General features: G+C 42.0%; 1 protein-coding gene across 6 annotated transcripts in view; it reads right to left on the bottom strand.

Annotated features, from left to right (window-relative positions):
* The window catches only part of EPB41L4A (erythrocyte membrane protein band 4.1 like 4A), a 259,288-nt gene extending 239,285 nt beyond the window's left edge, over window positions 1-20,003 (bottom strand). For 3 of the 6 annotated variants that reach the window (XM_019940833.3, XM_019940834.3, XM_019940835.3), the window contains exons 1-2: window positions 19,457-20,003; window positions 18,607-19,051 (exon numbers count right to left, since the gene is read on the bottom strand). Coding sequence is in view for 1 of the 6 variants with exons in the window: in XM_019940832.3 (XP_019796391.1) it covers window positions 18,607-18,705 (99 nt within the window). In the remaining 5 variants the exon portion in view is untranslated. The remainder of the gene's footprint in view (window positions 1-18,606; window positions 19,052-19,456) is intronic. The other 3 variants (XM_019940836.3, XM_073802402.1, XM_019940832.3) reach the window with 3 other exon arrangements.

Raw genomic sequence — 20,003 nt, 5'->3', positions numbered from 1 at the left:
GTGGATTGTATGTGCTTTATTCTCAGCCCAAAAGTTTTAATTTATGGGGAAGTGGAAAATCTATTAGTAATCGGTATAAAAATTACAGATGTTTCTAAATATTTGGGTTCTGGAACTTCCCTGGTGGCACAGGGAAGAATTAAGAATTCAGGCGGTTAAGAATCCGCCTGCCAATGTAGGGGACATGGGTTCAGTTCCTGGTCCAGGAAGATCCCACATGCCTCAGAGCAGCTAAGCCCGTGAGCCACAACTACTGAGCCCTCGTGCCACAACTACTGAAGCCTGCGCGCCTAGAGCCCATGCTCCGCAACAAGAGCAGCCACCGCAGTAAGAAGCCCACACACCTCAATGAAGAGTAGACCCTGCTCGCCGCAACTAGAGAAAGCCCGCGTGCAGCAACGAAGACCCAACACAGCCAAAAATAAAAATAAAATAAATAAATTTTTTAAAATATATAAATAAATATTCGGGTTCTTACTGGCTCTTACTCCTTTATTTTCCTTCAAGAGGACTCTAACACAACCTAACACAAGAAATGGCAGCCAAATTGACCCAAGTGGTGTCAATGAATCTACCGTGAAGAGATTGGCCAATAAACTAGAGCCAAACTCTTTGACAAATATTATACATGCAGAGAGACCCAAAATATTCCAGTTTAAGCCATTTGTTCATCATTTTTAGCTGAGCATGCTTAGAAAACTAGCAACTTGACATATCTAATAAGCCATGGGTTCCACTCAAGAGCAGCAGAATTTATTAAATGTAGGGAGAAATGGTACATTTTGTTGTCACTTTGCTATCCCAATCTCAGGCAGAAAGCACAAAATTAACCATTTGAGGACAAAAGTGTAAACGTACACTGGTAAAGCCAACACAGAGGTAGGCCTGTGCTGAAAACCACAACAGTCTCTGTCAGGAACTTGGCTTTGCTCAACTCAGCACTAACTGAAGCAAATGGAAAAGCACAAGGAGGACCCAGTGATCTGTAAGCGAGTTGACACAAAATCACCACCCTTCCCTTAGGAAAAAAAATCTCTGTGTCATTTCCAACTTTTCAATTATACCAGATGGGAAGCATTTTAAAACAAGAATCAATTCACAATGAAACTTTTCAAAATAACAGTTTTTTTAAGTAAAGCAAGGTACATCTTGTTGAATATGCACACCTGTTTTCAGTAGCCCCGATGCTCACACTTGAAGAAAATGTTGTTTCAGAACATAAATACTGCTCATCTTTTGAAAACAACATTTAAAAGCAAGAAAAATGGTTTCCTAGAGAGAAGTTAGTCATACATTTACTCTTTTTTAAAAATTTATTTTATTGAAGTATAGTTGACTTACAATGTTGTATTAGTCTCTGCTGTACAGCAAAGTGATTCAGTTATACATGCACATATATATTCTTCTGCACAGTCTTTTATTAATGGTTTATTAAAGGATATTGAATATAGTTCCCTATACTATACATAGGACCTTGTTGTTTATCCATTCTATATGCAATAGTCTGCATCTGCTAATCCCAAACTCCCACACCCCCTCCCCCTTGGCAAGTACAAGTCTGTTCTCTACATACATTTACTCTTAAACACAACTACCCAAATATTAAAATGGTAGTTAAACACAAGGTCACTTATCTTTCTCCCTCTGGCACGTGCACACACACACACACACACACACACACACACACACACACACGAGTTCAGCATTTTCAAACAGAAGGAAGTCTCAAGAATTTTTATCCTGAAAACACACAAGAAGCTCAAGTTTTTTCACCACCGCTCACAAAGGAAATTTGTGACTTAAGGGGATTGATCTGCTGTCAGCCTGGGGTCTGGTTTCCTTTATAGCTGTTCTTTGGTAGTCACCATAATGGCTGTGTCAATACTGATGTTTCCATGACATTGTCACAGCCTGCTGTCCCTGGGTGCATGTAATGGCATAAAGGCATTCTAAGGGAAAAGTTCTTCAGGGTTTGCCAGACAAAGATTTTAGAAAATAATGATTTGTTGAAGTTCTCATGATCCTCAAAAAATGGCTATTCAGATTCTTACAAAGGTTAAATCATAATACACTAAATGTCTTCATCACAGAACTCAACAAAAGAATTGCAAGTCTTCATTTTTGACTCATAATTTATTCCAACAAGGAATTTTAATGAGTAAATCCTGCCAGGCTTCCAAACCTAAGCTTCATTTTTGAAACACATCTTTATCAAGTGATGAGGATTATCTAAATTGAACTTAGCTCTTTCTGCTTGGACAGGCAAGCTGACTACTATGCTACCGGAAGTGCAAAGGGATTTATTTTCAGTTATGACCTTTAAAAATTCGACAAGCTGTACGTGAAGGTCAACATCAAAAAAGAAAGAGAGTGAGAGAGAGAGAGAGAAGAAAAGAAGGAGGGAGGAAGCTGGTAGCTGTTTTCAAAGTAATCTCTGTCCAACCAAATAAATCAGTTTTCTAGTCAGCAAATGCAAATACAAATAATAAAAAGCCTTTTAAGGAAAACTGGTTTTTTTTCCTCATTGTTTAAAACTTTCTAAGGACATTCTAAGTCATCATTTCACTTTTCTTTTAATTCCTCATAAGGCTTAGCACTATATGATGACATAATAATAACTGCTAATATTTGTTATTTCTCACGTTATCATGTGCCAGCCACTATTCTCAGCCCTTACATGTATTATTTCATTCAAACCTCACAGCAATCTGTGAAGTAGATAGCAGTGTTATCCTCATTTCACTGATGATGAGACTGAGGCAAAAGGTTACTAGTTAGTAAATGACAGAGCCACAGGATAATAATTATTAACACTCCAAAGCACTTTAAACTTTTGCAAGAGTTTTTTCAGCCGTTACTTTCCTTGGGGTCTCACAATACTTTGATATTGACGGAATAACATAAGCATCAGTTTAATTTTACAAATGGAAAAACTAAGGCTCGAAAACTTTGACTTTTGCAAGGTAGGAAATGAAGGAACTGGCAAAGGAATCCAGATTTTCTGAGTCTATATTCTCTGCTTGTCTCACCATGCAGGCTTCCTTTCTCACTGTAGATCCTCAATACAAGTATTTTCAAAACAAAACTCTAGACTTCTCAAAGCATAAGTCTAGCTCCAGATGGTTAAAAATGTATCTAATTCACCTTTTTACCCCCCACGTCAGGTACAGTGCCTGGCACAGAGCACACTATGAGTCCGCATACTCCCCAGACGCCCATCTTCCTCCACCAAACTCACTTCTCTGTGTTCACGCTACCCTGCAGTCCTTGACCACCTTCAGAGCCACGGTTCATCCTCTCAAATCATCACTCTGAGGAGGCCAGAGTCTATATAAATCCTCAATCCAGAACCCAAAAAGATAGGAAAACTGAAAGCTTTACGTTTGATGCCAAAACCCACTTGATGACTACGGCAGTCCATCTTCAAGACGGCTCTCAGTGATGCCCGCCCCCCGGTATTCACACCCTTATACAGTGCCCTCTCCCTCCAAGGTCAGCTGGTGTGACCAACAAAATACCATAGAAGTAACAGGATATTATATGCGACTGTGGCTTCCATCTTGGGCTTTCTTTCTCTCTAAAATCGCTTGCTATGTAGGGAAGCCAGCTGCCATGTTGTGAGGACACCCAGGAGCCTATGAAGAGGCTCACGTGGTGAGGAACCATGACCTGCCAACACGCCCGTGAGCAGGCTTGGAAGCAGACCCACCATCCCCAGATTACCAATGCCTCAGGCACAGTTTGAGTGCAGCCTCAGAGAGACCCTGAACCAGAATCATTCAGTGAAGCTGCTCCTGGATTCCGGACCCACAGAATCTGTTTGGGATAAATGTTTGTTCTTTTAAGCTGCTAAGTTTTGGATGTAACATGGCACACAGCAACAGATAACTAATACAGAGACAAAATCTATTATAAACTGGCAGAAGGCAACTTATAGTCTCTATTTACCCCACTTATTGTGAATATCCAAATCATGAGCTGTGCAAATATTAATGTGCTTGTTTTATGAGATATCAGCCCAAACCTGGCCAGGGATATTGCATAATGGATGGTTTATATACCATATTACCTTGCTGGAATCTGAAAAATTTTGAATCTTCAAACACACCTACCCCAAGGGTTTCAAATAAGGCACTGCAAACCTATATCCACTTTTTCTAAAATTCCTTTCCTGATTAACCCCACCTCGGCATATAAGAAACATCATTTCTTATAAGAATGTCTGTACCTCTTAGAATCTCCACCATATAACCCAGTACTTGATTATGAACTGTATTGAATTCTGTTGTTTTATAAGTAAATATTTGTCTTTCCACCTAAAAGTTAAATTTCTTTTAACTTTTTAAACTTCTTTTAATTATGAGGCAAACGCCATTCCTCATATTAAACCTAAACTGTCATTTCTCATGACATCACCATTTTTAACTGACAGGATTAGTAAAATATTAAGACAGCAAACTTGTGTCTGTCTCTTCTTTCTTCCCCTCCTCCAATTTATTTTACCACCTAGGACTGCATTTGTTAGCATTGGGACTTTTTTGAGTCATACTGGGGTACGATGATTTTAAAACCTCAAGCTTTTAAACATGACTTATATGTTCTGTATAATGTTCAGTTTGTAACTTTTTAAAGTGGATATAGAGAGAGATAAGTAGGAAATATAAGAATTGGTTATTTGGGGAGCTTTTTTACTTACAGTATTTAAAAATGCAAGAGTCTGGATGTGAAATGATGTAAATTTCACTCAAATACTTATGAATCAAATCACTGTTGAACAAAAGATTTGTTGCTGTGTAATTACTGTCTTGTATGCATTTGAAAGAATTAAATATAATGTTTGAAGGAAAAAAAAAAAGGCAAGAGTGTTCCCTCTATTTCATCATCCCTACCAGAAATTCTGGGTGCTACTGGGTACACAAGCTCTGAATAAAATCTCCTAAAAGTGAGTTCACAAAGCAATACCCACAATTACAGACACACAGCACTGGCCCAGACCCCCATACACCCTCACACTCAAAACCTGTTTATCTTCATGTAACTACCCCAGAACATTATGTAAAAACAGCATCTGAAAGAAAAAGAAGCTGGCTCTCTGAGGAATTCTGGAAAATCTGCACATCCTCCAAGTGCCCTTGTAAACAGCAGCAGATGCATGAAATAATCATTATCGGGGGAAAGATCTATTAGCCTCCTGATGATTGGCCCATCTTAAACCTTTCAGCAAAGGAGCAATTTTACCTTTCTACTTTCCTCTCTTGCACCCTCCCTCAGGCAATAAGAAGGGTTACTAATCAGTTTTTAATTTTCTTTCCTGGAGAGATACCAGAATGGAGCTATAAGAATTCAGGATAAAGACTTTACAAATAAAGACCAAGGAAAAACTCTCAGTGATATGAGCTCTAAAACCATGGTCATAACCATAAATTATTCTCGGCCTTTTAAATAAATAAGCATTTTCGAAAAAGCCAAAAAATTAAAATGCAATGCAGTTGGTATCATTCTGAAAAGACATTCCACATAAGCAGACTCTTTTCCAAATTGGGAGGGGGGGAAAAAAGATTCTTTAGGACAAAAGAGTCTCTCCCTCATAAAACCTACCCAGAAAGAGTTCCACAAATCCAAATGCCAAGGCTGCAGAAGGTAATCAAGCCAGACGTAGGCCTAGAAGGACTTAATCTAAGGGGGGGGGGGGGGGGGAGGAAACAGGGAAGGGTTGGGAGCATGGAAGAGATGGGATTGGCAATAAACCTAGATGATTTTCAATAAATTCTGACCTCTTCCCCTATAATCAGCTCTCAGCCCTTCCTCCCTTGCAGGCTTCAAAGAAACTGAGGGTGGGTGAGCACTGAGAAATTACCAGACAGGAAACCAAGAGACAGGGTTCTAGGACCACGTGCTGGGCTCTGGCAAATCACTGCCCCTCCCTGGGTCCCTGTTCCCACAGCTGTGGAATGAGAGGACTGGATTAGATGATTCTAAATGCCCATGCCGAGTCTAGCGTTCTATGGTAAGTGAAAGCCAGGCTGTCGTAACTCATGTCATCTCTTCCACATTCTCCCCGGGTGTCTGCTGCATTTTGGAGCAGCATCACAGGGCTGAATTAACTAAGGACGTGTGACCACACTCAGATTTGGTGCAGAGAACCAGACAGTTGAACTACTGGGCAAAGAATGAGTGGCTGGCAAAAAAAAAAAAAAAAAAAGGCAATGACAAGTAGAAACCAATTTGTGTGAAAGATTTTGACACACACAGCTGTGGCATTATCTAGATTCTAGACATTTGAAATTTTCTTCACAGAGGAAACTGCCTGTAGCCTGCGTATCTACTGGGATTTGTCAAGTGTTTGAATACTACCAGTTTTAAAATGCACAATCCAGACAAAAGCTGTAGAGCTTCTATTATGCCACTTTCAATACCACTAAGATTTGCTACCATTTGCCCCAGTCATAGGGAATTCAATTCCATGAAGCCATGGTTGCTCCCTAGGCTTCAACCTGCAATCACACTAGGAATCCTGGAAGTTCAAGGTTGAAAGGAAGTCATGGGGATTGGGGAGGGTGTGTGCATTCAAAAGTGGTCTTCTAGCCACCTACATTATTTTCCCAGGAGGAGAACACTGCACACTGCACTCTCAGGACAAATCTCTAGCAAATTCTCAGTGTGTTGCCAAGTAATAGATGAAATCCGCATACCTATTTAAATGACATTAACTTTTTGAACATGCTACATCTTCACCTACCAAAACTAACGAAGAAAGTTATTCATAAAACATATGCTAATACTCTTTTCCAGCCCTCCATCAAGTGGTTTACAGAAGAGCCTGGAAGGACCAAAGGCAAATCCTTTACACAACGTAAACAGCAACACTCAAAAGCTTATACAGAAAAGATTTTGGAAATCTAAATATTCAACAACCAAGGTTTCAAGTTACAAAAGCAACAGCAGCATGACTAAAACAATCCTTCTACCAGTCTTTCTTCAAATATGACAAATATTTACTGAGCACCACCATGGGCACTCAGGGATTTAAAAGTGAATAAAATATATAATACTTAACTGCCACCAGGAAGTTTTATAGGAAATTTTGCTCAAAATATTAAATGTCAAATTTGTTTTAACTGGGAGTGTTTTCTCTGCTGAATTACACACACCTACCCTGCCAAGGAATTAGTAAAACTAAACAAGATGCATAGATAGGCATGTCAATCAATGGAACAGAAATGGGAGTCCAGAAATTAACCTTCATATTTATTGTCAATTGATTTTTTGATAACAGTGCCAAGACAATTCAATGGGAAAAAATCCTTTTTTCAACAAATGAGCTGGGGCCACTGGATATCCACACGCAAAAGAATGAAGAATGGATCATAGACCTAAATGTAAGAGCTAAAGCCATAAAACTCTTTAAAAATATACAAGTAAATCTCCATAACTTCGGCGTAGGCAATGGCTGCTCAGATATGACTCCAAAAGCACAGGAAACAAAAGGATAAATTGGACTCCATCAAAATTTAAAACTTTTGTACACGAAAGGACACTGTCAAGAAAGTAAAAAAAAAAACCCATAGGAGAAAATATTTTCAAATCAAGTATCTGACAAAAAACTTGTATACAGAATATATATATATGTATATATATATACTTTAAACACTTATACTCAATGATAAAAAGAAAAATAACCCAATTTTTTTAACTGGCAAAGAATAGATATTTCTCCAAAGAAGATATACAAATGGCCAACAAGGACATGAAAAGATGCTCAACGTCACTATTTTTCAGGAAAGTGCAAATCAAAATGACAATGAGATACCACTTCACATCCAAAAGGGTAGTTATAATCAAAAAGAGTAAAACAAGTGTTGGTGAGAATGTGGGGAAATTGAAGCCCTTAGACATTGCTAGTGGGGATGTAAAATGGTGCAGCCACTGTGGAAAACAGTTTGCAAGTTCCTCAAACTGTTAAACCTATGACCCAGCAATTCCACTCCTAGGTACATATGCAAGAGAAATTAAAACACATGTCCACAAAAAGACTTACACATGAATCTTCATAGCAAAATTATTTATAATAGCTAAAGTCCATCAACTGATGAATGGACAAATATGGTATATCCATGCTATGGACTATTATTCAGCAAAAAAAGGGCTGAAATACTGATACATACATTATGAATGAACCTTGAAAACATTATGCAAAGTGAAGCCAGTCACAAAAGACCATATATTATACAAATCCACTTATATGAAATGTCCAGAATATGCAAATCTGTAGAAGCAGAAAGATTAGTGGTTGCCTAGCAGGAGCAGGTAAGAGGGTTGGGAAGAAATGAGGAGTGACTGCTAATAAGTATAAGGTGTCTTTGTGGAGTAATGAAATGTTCTAAAATTCATTGTGATGGTGGTTGCACAACTCTGTAAATACATGAAAAGCCATTGAATTGCACACCTTAAATGGGTGACTCGTATGGTCTGTGATTTATATCTCAATAAACCTGTTTTTAAAAATTAAATGAGAAATTAAGGAGTCAAGGAGGTACACTCCTTGTACCAGGGAACCTAGAAAGTAAAGAGGTGAAAGATGTCTTCTCTTTCTCAGATTCACTGCTTATGTCGATCTGGAAGTACTTTTCTTATTCAGATTAATTCACCCAGTCAACAATCGTTCATTGATTCCTTAGGAACTCGGCTTGACTTGGGGATCCCATAAAAAAGATATAGTCCCCTCCCTCAAGGCTTTCCATCTCCAGTAACAACAGCTCCCTCTCATTGGGCACAGGGCTCAGGGTTTCACGTGCAGTATCTCAGGATAATAAGCTGGAGAGCTTGACCCTAATTTTACAGATGAGGAAGCTGACTCTAAGGGTATGTGACCTGACCACATTTACAGCACTAACACATGGAAAGGAGACCTGAAGCCAGATTTATCCATGACCTAGACCCATTCTCTCTTCATCTTACTATACTGCTCCCAGGGCAAGGTGGGCAGGAAAGTACGGAAACTCCTGCAATGAAATGCAGGCCTGATTCAGGTCAGGAGAGGGCCTCTCCAGTGCTTCACCAAGGAGAAGTCTTCAGGGAAGGTGGCATTTGAGCAGAACCCTGCTTGACGAGAGCTGGGACTTCACTCAAACAAGATGAGGTGGGGTGGGGCTTTCCGGACAGAAAAAGACCAGGGTGAGAGGGAGTGTGGAGAATTCGGACTAGAATGCAGCTCCCTCTGGCTAGAATCCGTGAGAGGCATATGGTAGCAGTGGGAGGAAGGTCAGATAGAGGTGGGGTCCGATCATGAAGGGCCATGGTGCTCAGGAATATAAACTAAGCCACGGAGGTTGAGAACCCGTGGGAGTATCCAAGCCAGGGTGAGAAAGGCCACGCTAAAGGCAGTCACAGGGGATCATGCTGGTGGCTACTACAGGTGTCCAGCTGAGAACTGAGAGTGCAGATCAGGGCAGGAGCAATCAGAGGAGGGGAGAAGAGATGAATCTGGAATATATTTAAGAGGTGGAATTACAACACCTGGAAGGCTGTGGAAATTTACAGAGAGCCCAGGCGCCAGAATCCTGACCAGAGGGGCAGAGGGCCAATAGCACCCACAACTCCTACCTTTCGTCCTGACTGAACCCCTCCCCCAGTTGCCAGCTGCCTTGGGAAAATGGATTCCACCCCCACCCAGTCCCAGGGAGAATCTGTTGCCCTAAAGGTGATCCTATTGCCATTATAGCTCAAGAATGGCCACAAGACTTGTTCTGCTAAAAGACACAAGGGAAAGTCTGATGGGGAACTTGGGGAGAAGGAGTCTTCTCTCCTTTTTGAAGAAGAGCCTGTCTCTATTCCCAATTCACATATTGCCATGTGCAAATACTGTCTCTAGAACCATTACCCATCTGCATATGACCCTGTCTCCCAAGATGACAGAGCCCAGAAGAGATGGAGAGAAGCTGGGAACCTGACGTGAACAAATAAGCTTCCTCACGTTAAGAGAATCTGCAATGGAATCTCCGCAACCGAGAATCAAAGCATCTTAACTGATGAAGACGGAGAGTGGCCTCATTCGCCAAACTAGGCAGCACAAGAAGAGAGAGTCTGGAGCGAACAGAAGGGCTTAGACATCGAGTGTGACCTCCAGTAGGCAATCAGAAATACAAGTCAGGTAAGAGTGAGGAAGTCTGGACTAGGGGTACAGATGTGAAGTTTCAGCATCCCAGTGGTAGCTGAGGCAATGTGAATAAAAATACAGAGACCTGAAAAGTCACTGGTACCTATGGATATCGAACCACCACTGTTCCCCCACTTCTAACAACCACCCATGCCTCTCAGAGAGCCAGTGTCACTTTGGGCAGGGGTGGGGGATTAGATATCCCAAACTGGAATTCAGAAAAAAAATTATTAGCAAATAATAGATCACACATAATGATAGCTATCATTTATTGAGCACCTTTTATCCTACGTGCCTAAAATTCTTTTCTCAAATTTGCACAGTCATCCCATGAGGCAGTTATCACACTCCTCAGCTTACAAATGAGGAAAGGGAGGCTAGTTCAAAGAAGAGTCCTGTGGTCCATCGCAAGACCAACAATTTCATGGTAAACCAGGATTTAAACACAGGGCAGGATAGGGGAAGGGGAGAGATTGAAGATGACCACACAGCACCCCAGTTAGGAGGCTGGTTGGTGCAAAGTGGGAGCAGTGAGGATGGTGGATAAAAACCAATTTTGACAAGTGATAATTAAGGCAGCAGAGGCTCCAAGACCGCTTCTCAAACACGGCTCTGAATGAAGGGCAAAGTGGGACGTGAGTGGTTTAAAAACTCAAATGGTCTCGGTGGGCTAGCTCAGAAACTTGACCCCCATTCAAGTCACTGTTCCTATGGAAAGCTGTATTCTACGCAAGGTACTTTTTACCCAACTTCCAGGACGCTGCGCCCACAGAGTTGGTAGCGCTGAGCATCACTAACTGCGCTTCCTCACGTGCTCAGAACACGGCATTTCTCGACAATCTGCTGCCATATTTGATTCCCTCCTTGGTCTCAGTCGGCTGATTCCTCCTCTGCCGTCTGACCTTTTGGTCACTGACCATGGGGGCTAGCACTCAGCACCTCTCGGGTTTCCCTGCCTGCCACAATCTCCCTTGTTTTAACTTCCACTTGGCATGTCAGTATCCTTGAAAACAAACTTCTTACCCCTTTGGAAGCCACTGCCAGGCCCTCTCATGACTTCAGCGATTACTGGGAGAGCCTCTGCAGAGAGCCATCTCAGCCTTTGGGGATTCAGCAAGAGTGTTTAGTTACAGAGAAATGGATTACCAACAGGCGGCACTAAGGAAAAGTGACTGTTTCACTTTAAAAAAAAAAAGAAAAAAAAAAAACAAAACAGGAAATCATGGTTCAGAGGGCACAGGAATGCAATCCACATTTCTGAGAATGCTACAGACTCTCCCAAGTGTGGTAACAGGCTTTTTGAGTCACAAACTAAACTGGCTGGTTCCTGACCTTAACACACCTAGTCGAGACCCAAACAAGTGATAACAGAGGCCTGGTTACACTTAACACGTGAGACTTAGAAACAAATCTTGCTACGCAGGAGCAAACGTCAGTTACTCTTACCCCCCAAAGCAGGCTAACCAGGAGCATTATGTATAAGCTGTACGCGTGGCTAAAATATCAGAGACAAAAGCTCGGTCAAAGCAGTCAACCCCAGAGAAGCTGCAGGGTTATGACAAATCTGATGTCTGATGTGTCCTGTTTATAACAGGCCTGCAGAAAAATCCATTGTGCGTCGGAATGAAAAACTTAACATTTGTCATAAAAACCCAGTATTTAACTTCTCAACCCTGTGTTTTCCATTATGCCTTAGAGCAGGGTCAGATGAGGTTCAGGAGTAAAATGGGTGGTACAGCAAGATTAAAAATTATACCAATGGTCCCCGATTGTGTAAACCCACACTGTGAAACCAACTGATACTGTTCTCCAATGGTTTACAGAATAAGAGACAAGGAAGAAAAGCAAAGTGTGAGGATCTATTATCCATTCGTGAAATATGCCCTTCTTCCAAAAGACTCTCGACCTATAAGGGGAAAGTTCTACTTTTTAAAAAGAGAGAGAGAGGGAAGGATTCAGTAGTTACTTCCTCACTACAAAGACGTTGGTAACTCGTGTTTTCTAAAATGGCCGCTAGTCAGCTCTTCAATGCGCTACATGCACCCAGTCCACTGCACCATCTCATTTTCTACCCATTATCAATATAAAAATTAGAGTATCTTGGCAACAGATTTTTCACAGTGAGATTCTCTTTATTCTAGGTCTTTTCGAGTAAAAATAAAATGGCAAAGAAACCTCATTAACCAGAAGATTTTCAATATGGCCTATTCCAACGGTAACACTCCATTCATTCTTCTATTCAAATTACAGTGAATAAGCAACTATTACATATGGTGTACAGCTCTAGCTGCTGGGGATCACGGGCGAGGGCTTTCAGGCTTCTGAGGGAGACAGACGTGTCCAGAAATAATGCCTGCAGTGTGGTAAGGGCTATAACAAGAAGCGTGCAAGACACTGACAAGCACTTAACTTTGCCAGGGCACGCCAGGTCTAAGTCTTCCTAGCAGATGGGACGCTCGGTTCAAGTCTTAAAGGATGAGCTCAGATGAGCGTGTGCTTAGGGAAACACAAAACAGTGCCACTCAGTGGGAATCCCAAGTATAAGGCACAAGCAAGTCTGGTATGTTTGGGAGACTGAGCATTTGTGCGTGCCCATATAGAGCAAGTCGTTTGGGTAGGCACACAGAACTGCTGAAGGTCTAGAGCAGGGAGGGTGGCAAATCAGACAGTGAAGGGTGGACTTTATATGCAGACAGGAATGAAGCACTAAAAGAAAGAGAGGATAAGGAACGGAGGAGAAAGAATCTAGACCAACATTTTCTGAGGGCTTACCACATGCAAAGCACCTTGAACTTATGAAGTGGGTATGACTTTGTTCCCATTTTACAGATGGGGAAACTGAGATTCAGAGAAGAAAAGTATCTTTCTGGAGGCCCCACAGCTAATAAGTAATCAGTGGAGCCAAAATGTAAATCCAGGTGGTCTGATGCTACAGCCCATGCTTTTCATCACTTCAGTATATTGCTCCTAGTCTAAGAATATTAAGCAAGTTAAAGATACAGATTTCATATTGTTTTCACTGACCTATAAGGCACATGACTCACTCCTCCAAAAGAGAAAAAAGAAGGCATCCAAAAGTCAGTTTGCATCCAATGTGTACCAAATAAAGGAGAATAAAGGAAACTGCTACCTTCCACAGCAGTGGTTCTCAAATGAGGGTGATTTTGCCCATCAGGGGACATTTGGCAACACCTAGGCATATTTTTGGTTGTTAGAACTAGGCAAGAGGTGCTACTGGCATCTCATGGGCAGAGGCTACAAATACTGCTAATTATCCTGCCATGGAGCAGACAGCATCCCACAACAAAGAATTGTCTGGCCGGACTAAGATACAACCTGACACAAACCACTGAAGAAAAGATGAGTTTCCCATCTTGTTTTGTAATAAAAATAACCAACCATTGTCCATACAGCTAATGGACAGTCGAGTCTGGACTTCTGACCCTGCAACTTAGATTTAACTCTATCGCCATCTGCTACGGTCTGAACGTTTGCGCCCTCCTGAAATTCATATGTCGGAAACTTAACTCCCAAGGTAATGTGTTTTAGGAGGTGGGGCCTTTGAGATTAGCACCCTTATTTTTAAAAAAAAGGCCAAGAGAGCTCCCTAGGCCCTTTTGCCACATGAGGATACAACAAGTTTTCAACCTGGAAGAGGGCCCTCACCTGACCATGCTGGCACCCCGATCTCAGACTTCCAGCCTCTAGTACTATGAGAAATAAATTTCTCTTGTTTATGAGCCACCAAGCCTGTGGTATTTTCTTATAGCAGCCTGAACAGACTAAGACACCACCCATGCTCAAAAGAAACAAAAGCTCTGCATTAGTTTAAGTTTAGTTCAAAGTCCGTTTAAGCTTAACATCACAGAATTCAAGGACAATTACACTAATGGGGCTGCAAAAAGTACGATTCACCATCAACCAAGAAAAGTGTAAGTCCCTATAAGAGGATAGCTAGCCATTACCTGCTAGAGGTAACAAACAATTCTTTCCCCATTATATTGCTTTTAAATCACTTTTAAACCATAAATGATAAATGACATTTTTAATAATTTTTTTCAAGAAAAACTTCTTGTAAAATTGAGGGGGCACTTAAGTCTGAGGATGTAATGTATAACATGGTATTTATAGGCGATAAGGCTGTATTGTATAATTGAAATTTGCTAAGAGAATAGAACTGAACTGTTCTCAACAAGAAAAAAATGTAAATATGTGAGGTGATGGAATGTTAATAACTCAATGGTGGGATGGTGGGAATCCTTTCACTATATATATATATATATATTATATCATCACGTTGCACACTTCAAATATATTACAGTTTCATTTTCAATTATACCTCAATAAAGCTAAAAAAATACTTTCAATCATTTTTTAAAAACAAAAAAAATATGAAGGGGCATTTATACAGTAGCTGATCTTAAACAGTCACAACATGGATATCATATCTGAATTTTAGAAACCTAGATGCAGTGTGGAAGAGGGGTACTTCTATCCCAGTTACATCTAATTTACTAATTTACTAACCACAGCCTAATTTACTAACTACAGCCAATCTTACATTAACAGAAATGTTGGTGTATGATTACTTGCTTCAACCTATGTTTATAAGGTCCCTGACTGTGTACCTTATGTAGTTGATATTAAAAGGTATAGATATACACTTAATGTGATTTGTGAAAAACTATTGTTTTTCACTTTTTCCAAATTTTCTCAGATGTTTTCTTTACCAGTCCAAATGGAGTGAAAATTACAATCCTTGGTAAGGGACACGCATATAATTTAAGTCCCCAGCTTCTGTTTTTCTAGTTTATTAGGAAGTTTCTGATCAAAACATCAAAATTGACTCATAATATTCCCTCAGGAACCTCAGGATGATTAGGAAGTAACTTCATTTAAAAGTTAACGGATGAATCTAACTTTGTGAATTGTATGCTATATCTCAATAAAGCAGTTTTTTTAAAAAGTTAATGGAATTTCCATCTTGCTGTCATATTGGTTTCATTAATTTAGTCAAATACACTGAGGCAAAGATAAGCACCTCAGTGTTTATTACATTACTACTCAGAGGACTAAAATCTTGCTGAAATGAAAATACTAATCTAGTTCACATTTGCAGCAGCAATTATGAGGACTAAATCATCAAACCTTGTGATTTTTTTCCCTAAAAATCTTTTGCTAATCAAATGACAACTTATAAAAGTAGTCTGAGCCACATTCAAGTTTTGCTTTCTAAAAGAACTAAAAGAAGGATCTCTACCTCCCCCAGGACATAACAAAAGTTTCCCTGAACAAACACTGCTCAAAAAACCAAGAGACCAACCACAGCAGAAATTCTTACTAAAATAAACAACAGAGATAGCAGCAGAGAACAAACAGCTAAAAGCTATTGTGTGGCTCGACACACAACCAATAACATTCAGTTTATATAAACTTGGGTTTTTAAATCTTGCAGAGGGCTCAAACTACGAACTGCACGCAAAAGACTTTCTGCTTGACAAGGTGAGGTTAGCTCTAAAACAAGTTAAGAAGGCAAATTGCTACATCACATTAGTATGAATACAGACACTGGGTTTTATTTTTCTAATTATTTTTAAAACAGAAAATTATTTTCCATTTAAGTGCTACTCATCTTAACACATAAGATGTGTAACTATTGTCTTCAGGCTGAAATGCTTTCCATAGGACACACGTTGGTTTTTTTTTTTTTTAAGTTGATGAAAAACTTTGATCTGAGTTGCAGAAAAATCACTTCATAACTAACTTTTCAATGAGCAATTTGGTGCTTAAAGAAATCCAGAGAGTGTTTTTCAAAATAGCACACAGAAAAAAATGTTTACCAAGCTTCTCTCATATGTTTTCTACTTAAATTTACTACAATTAATCTTCTTTAACCTACAATGCATTATTATAACAGTAATGCCAGCAAATTCTTAAGTAACTATTTAGGAATCAGTAAAATTCCTTCCATTAAGGGATGAAATATGTGAATAATTTTACCACAGAATTAGATATCTTCATTTGAGAAAGAATGTGAAGAGGGGTCATCTCAAAATAAATATTAGATAATATTTTTGAAAAAAGATTTTTCTATTTTAATTTCAGGGGAAAATGTCACATGCTTAACTTCGATTTTAATTAGTGATAATCAAAATTATCAAGAGTACTATCCTGGGGGGGAAAACACTGTAATAGTAGTTATTGGCTATTAAGTTTGAAGTAATTGCTTACTATTTCATTTACAAACTAAAGTAGGAGTTAAAGAAAAAAATAATAATAATAAAGCAGGAGTTAAAGAAAGTGCCAAGTACAGAACAATAATATACATATATTCATTCAATGTTTGAATACCATCTACGTGCAAGATGCTGTTCATACGTTATACCATTTGTAAATATATATATATGTGTTTAATTTAGTACATACCACAAGCAGATAGGTGCTTAACACATGCATTTTATGGTAGCATGGTAGTTACAGATAATGTGGTTAACTTCAGCAGACATCTGTGTTATACATATGGCCATCAAAATAATTGTGGCATGCTTTTGTGACACTGAAAGAGGGCAAGCCTGTTGCAAAATGATTACTTCCAACAAAAGCATGCTTAAATTATTGTTCAGTTAAATGGCACATATCCAAAATAACAGCATTATAAAGTTGCTATTGCATTTGAATCCCTCACCAATTTTTGACCTATTTGTAAAACAAGATAAGCACCATCAGGATATAAAAAGTAATTATGGATCAGGATTTTTAATTCATGTTTCTTTGACAAAATTATTCCATTTGATTCTGAGTCTTGGCTGCTCTCATGACAGAATAATGTACATGTTCCACAACTGACAGGAGTAGGGCTTTCATGATTAAATAGGAAGCTCACACACCAGATGACTTTAGACTTCAGAAAGATTTCTATGTTTTTTTAGTAACAGATCATCAGTTATCTTTCTCTAATTGTTTCGAAGCCAAAGAGAATCTATGTATTATCAAAAATGTATGATTTTTTTTTTTTACTTTTGTCTATTTTGTGCTCACAGTACTCCAAAGAATGTTATGTCATCTTGTAAAGTAAGTTCTTTTCCTGATTTCATAGGGGTGGGGGGGATTGGGAGTTGGAACATAAAAAGCTAAAAATATACAATGAACACTCTCCCCCGCCAGAGTCTTTTATTGTCCTCGAAAGGAAACACTAAATGAGAATCTGATTGACTTTTGCTTATTAAAATTACAGAAGAAACAATATTCAAAACAATTTCCTAAAGGGTTAACTGTATCTTGTGGCTTTAATTGATCATTTTTGCCCTCTTTCTCTGACCAAAAAAAAAAAAAAATGACAGCTGTGAAATTAAAATTCTGTACACCAAGAACGGTAATAACAAAGCTGAAGCTTTTGGCCAAGAACATTTACTCTAGTGTGCATAAAGCTATGTAAAATCTGATTCACACAAGGAAATGCCCAGAGCCTACGCCATTAGGATTAACTTCTGAGATGACAAGACTAGGACAAGACAATTGGCAGCCTGAACTTGATTTCTCAGACAGCCTCCTTGGCGGGGGGAGGGGGACGGTTTCCCTTCATCAGACTCAGCTGCTGAGGTATCTAAAATGCCTAAATGATTTAAAACTGAAGGAGAAAGGGAAACAAAACACTCGGGATTCCTATCATCTCTAGGTAGCTACGTTGTAGCGAGAGAAAAACTAGCGCGCAGGCGCGTCAGTCAGGTTGTCAACCGTAAACATACGAGCTCGCCAAAATTAAGGAAGTGAATGTCTGCAAGCTCCCACAGCCTTTTTGTTTGGGTTCTCTAGGTTAATACCAGTAATTGCATTATAATGACCTACGAAGAGACGCAAAGTTATTACCTCGTTTGGAGAGATGTTTACTTAAATGTTGGGATAAACCAGGTGGCTTTTGGAAAAGGAAATTATTTTCCGGCCGAACGTAGCATTACCCAACCACAAACACAGGCGACACAATCACAACCACCCAATAAATGTGTTTCAACGAGTGAATTATTTTACTTCCCCAATAATCCTATCAAGAAAAAAGGTCTTCAACAAAGCCGAGGGAGAGCGTGCCTTCAACACTGTATGCTGCCCGTACAATCAATTCTGCGCCTCTTTGGGAGCTGCGGGGGCCTTAAACGCTTTTGGAGGAAAACGACGTAGGGAAGTTTGGGTCTCAGCTGCAGGACGGTGGATTGGACATGGACCCTCCTACAAGGCGTCAAACTTACTTTCCTTTATGAAGGACTCAAAGTTAACTCACCCTGACACGTCCTCCCTCCACCTGAGCGCGGGGGGCAACTGCCGTTCGTTCCCACCGTGCAGAGACGCCACCGCCGTCCGCCCCGCCCGGGTGACAGCCCTGGGACAATGCCGCGGAACCCCCGAGCCTGCCCGGCTACGCACCCCCGACCCCGAACATGCCCCCGGCCCGCGCCTACCTTGATGCCCTGCTGCTGGGTGGTGAGGGTTAACTTGGATTCATTCAGAAGCAAAACTTCGCAGTAAAATTCTTCCGGAACAGCGCAGAAACAGCCCATGTCGGCTGTGGCCGGCCTCAGCCAGAGGAGAAACCTGCGACCCAGGCGCTGAGCCGCCCCCTCCCCTCAAGCGCGAGGCATTAAGTTATTGTCCGCACCGCGGCGAGGTCGAGAGGACCAGTTCCCGGCGGGGTCCAGCGCGGCGTGGACCAGCAGCGCGGCGCGGACCAGCAGCGCGGCGCGGACGTAAGGTAAGGAGGGCGGGGAAGCCCGGGAGAGAGTCAGCGCCCGCGAGCGGCCAGGGAAGCGCCGGAGGAACTGGGCGCAGAGGGCGGCGGCGCGTCCCCGCGCATCCTGCGGCTCCGGCTCCTCCGAAGGCGGGGGTACCGCGGCCCCAACCGCAGCCCTGGGGACGACAAAAATCTCCTGTCAAAGGATACAAGAGGCAAGAAAAGGGAGGGACGAGAGCTCTAGGCCGTCCCCGTACTTGGAAGCCCCTAGAAGCTCTGCAGCCGCCTCCACCCACGCCCGCCTGGAGCGCTGCAGCCACGCACCGGCCTCCTCTCCGCCTCCGGGGTCCCCAGCGGACGCGCACTTCCAGCTCCGACCCCACCCCGCAGCCCCCGGTCCGGTCCGCCGACTGGGGAGCACTCGGCTGTTCCTTTGTGTCAGGGGTACCCACGACGTCCCGGCCCCACTGCAGGGGCAGTGGCGAGGGTCGTCACTCAGTCGGCTACCTCCACCTCCACGTTCCCAACCCGCGGGCACCGAGAAGCCCGAAAAGGGTCGGAAAGGGCTTCGGGCTCCTTACCGCGACCGGCGAGTGGAGGTCAGCTCGTCGCGGGGCGCAGCTCCCGTCTGAGGATCCCCGAGTTCATCACGGGGCTACGTGTAGCCAAGTTGAAGCTTTCCCTCCGAGAACCCCCTGCCCGGGCGGCGGAGTGCTGCTTCCCCGGGAGATTCAGAGAAGCGGGCAGTCGGGGGACTTGCGGGCGGAGGAGCGGCCGCCCCGGCTGGGAACGCGGCCGGCGGGCTGGTGGGGTTTGCCCTGGGCGCGCCAGGCCGCAGCGGCTCCCGGGAAAGTTCTCTTGGCGGCGCAAGGGATGGCGCCCCGGGCGGGAGTAGCCCAGGTGCAGCTGGGCCGGGCCCGGGCGTCTACAAAAGGCCCTGGAGCGAAGTGGGGACCCAGTGGCCGGGAAGGGGGCGCCCCTTCTGGGCGGGGTCTCGGCCGGGGATGGAGGGTGGAGCGGAGGTGGTCAAATGGCGAGGTGCGGAGAGGTCCGCAGAGGAACCTGCGCGACGCAGGAGCGGGTCCGCCTAGCCGTCGCAGGCCCTGGCCCGGCTCGCTGTATGGGTTT

This window comes from Tursiops truncatus, chromosome 3, assembly GCF_011762595.2.
Source record: "Tursiops truncatus isolate mTurTru1 chromosome 3, mTurTru1.mat.Y, whole genome shotgun sequence".
NCBI lineage: Eukaryota > Metazoa > Chordata > Mammalia > Artiodactyla > Delphinidae > Tursiops > Tursiops truncatus.
Note: the sequence above shows the minus strand (reverse complement) of the source record. Positions and strands in the feature narration are given on the sequence as shown.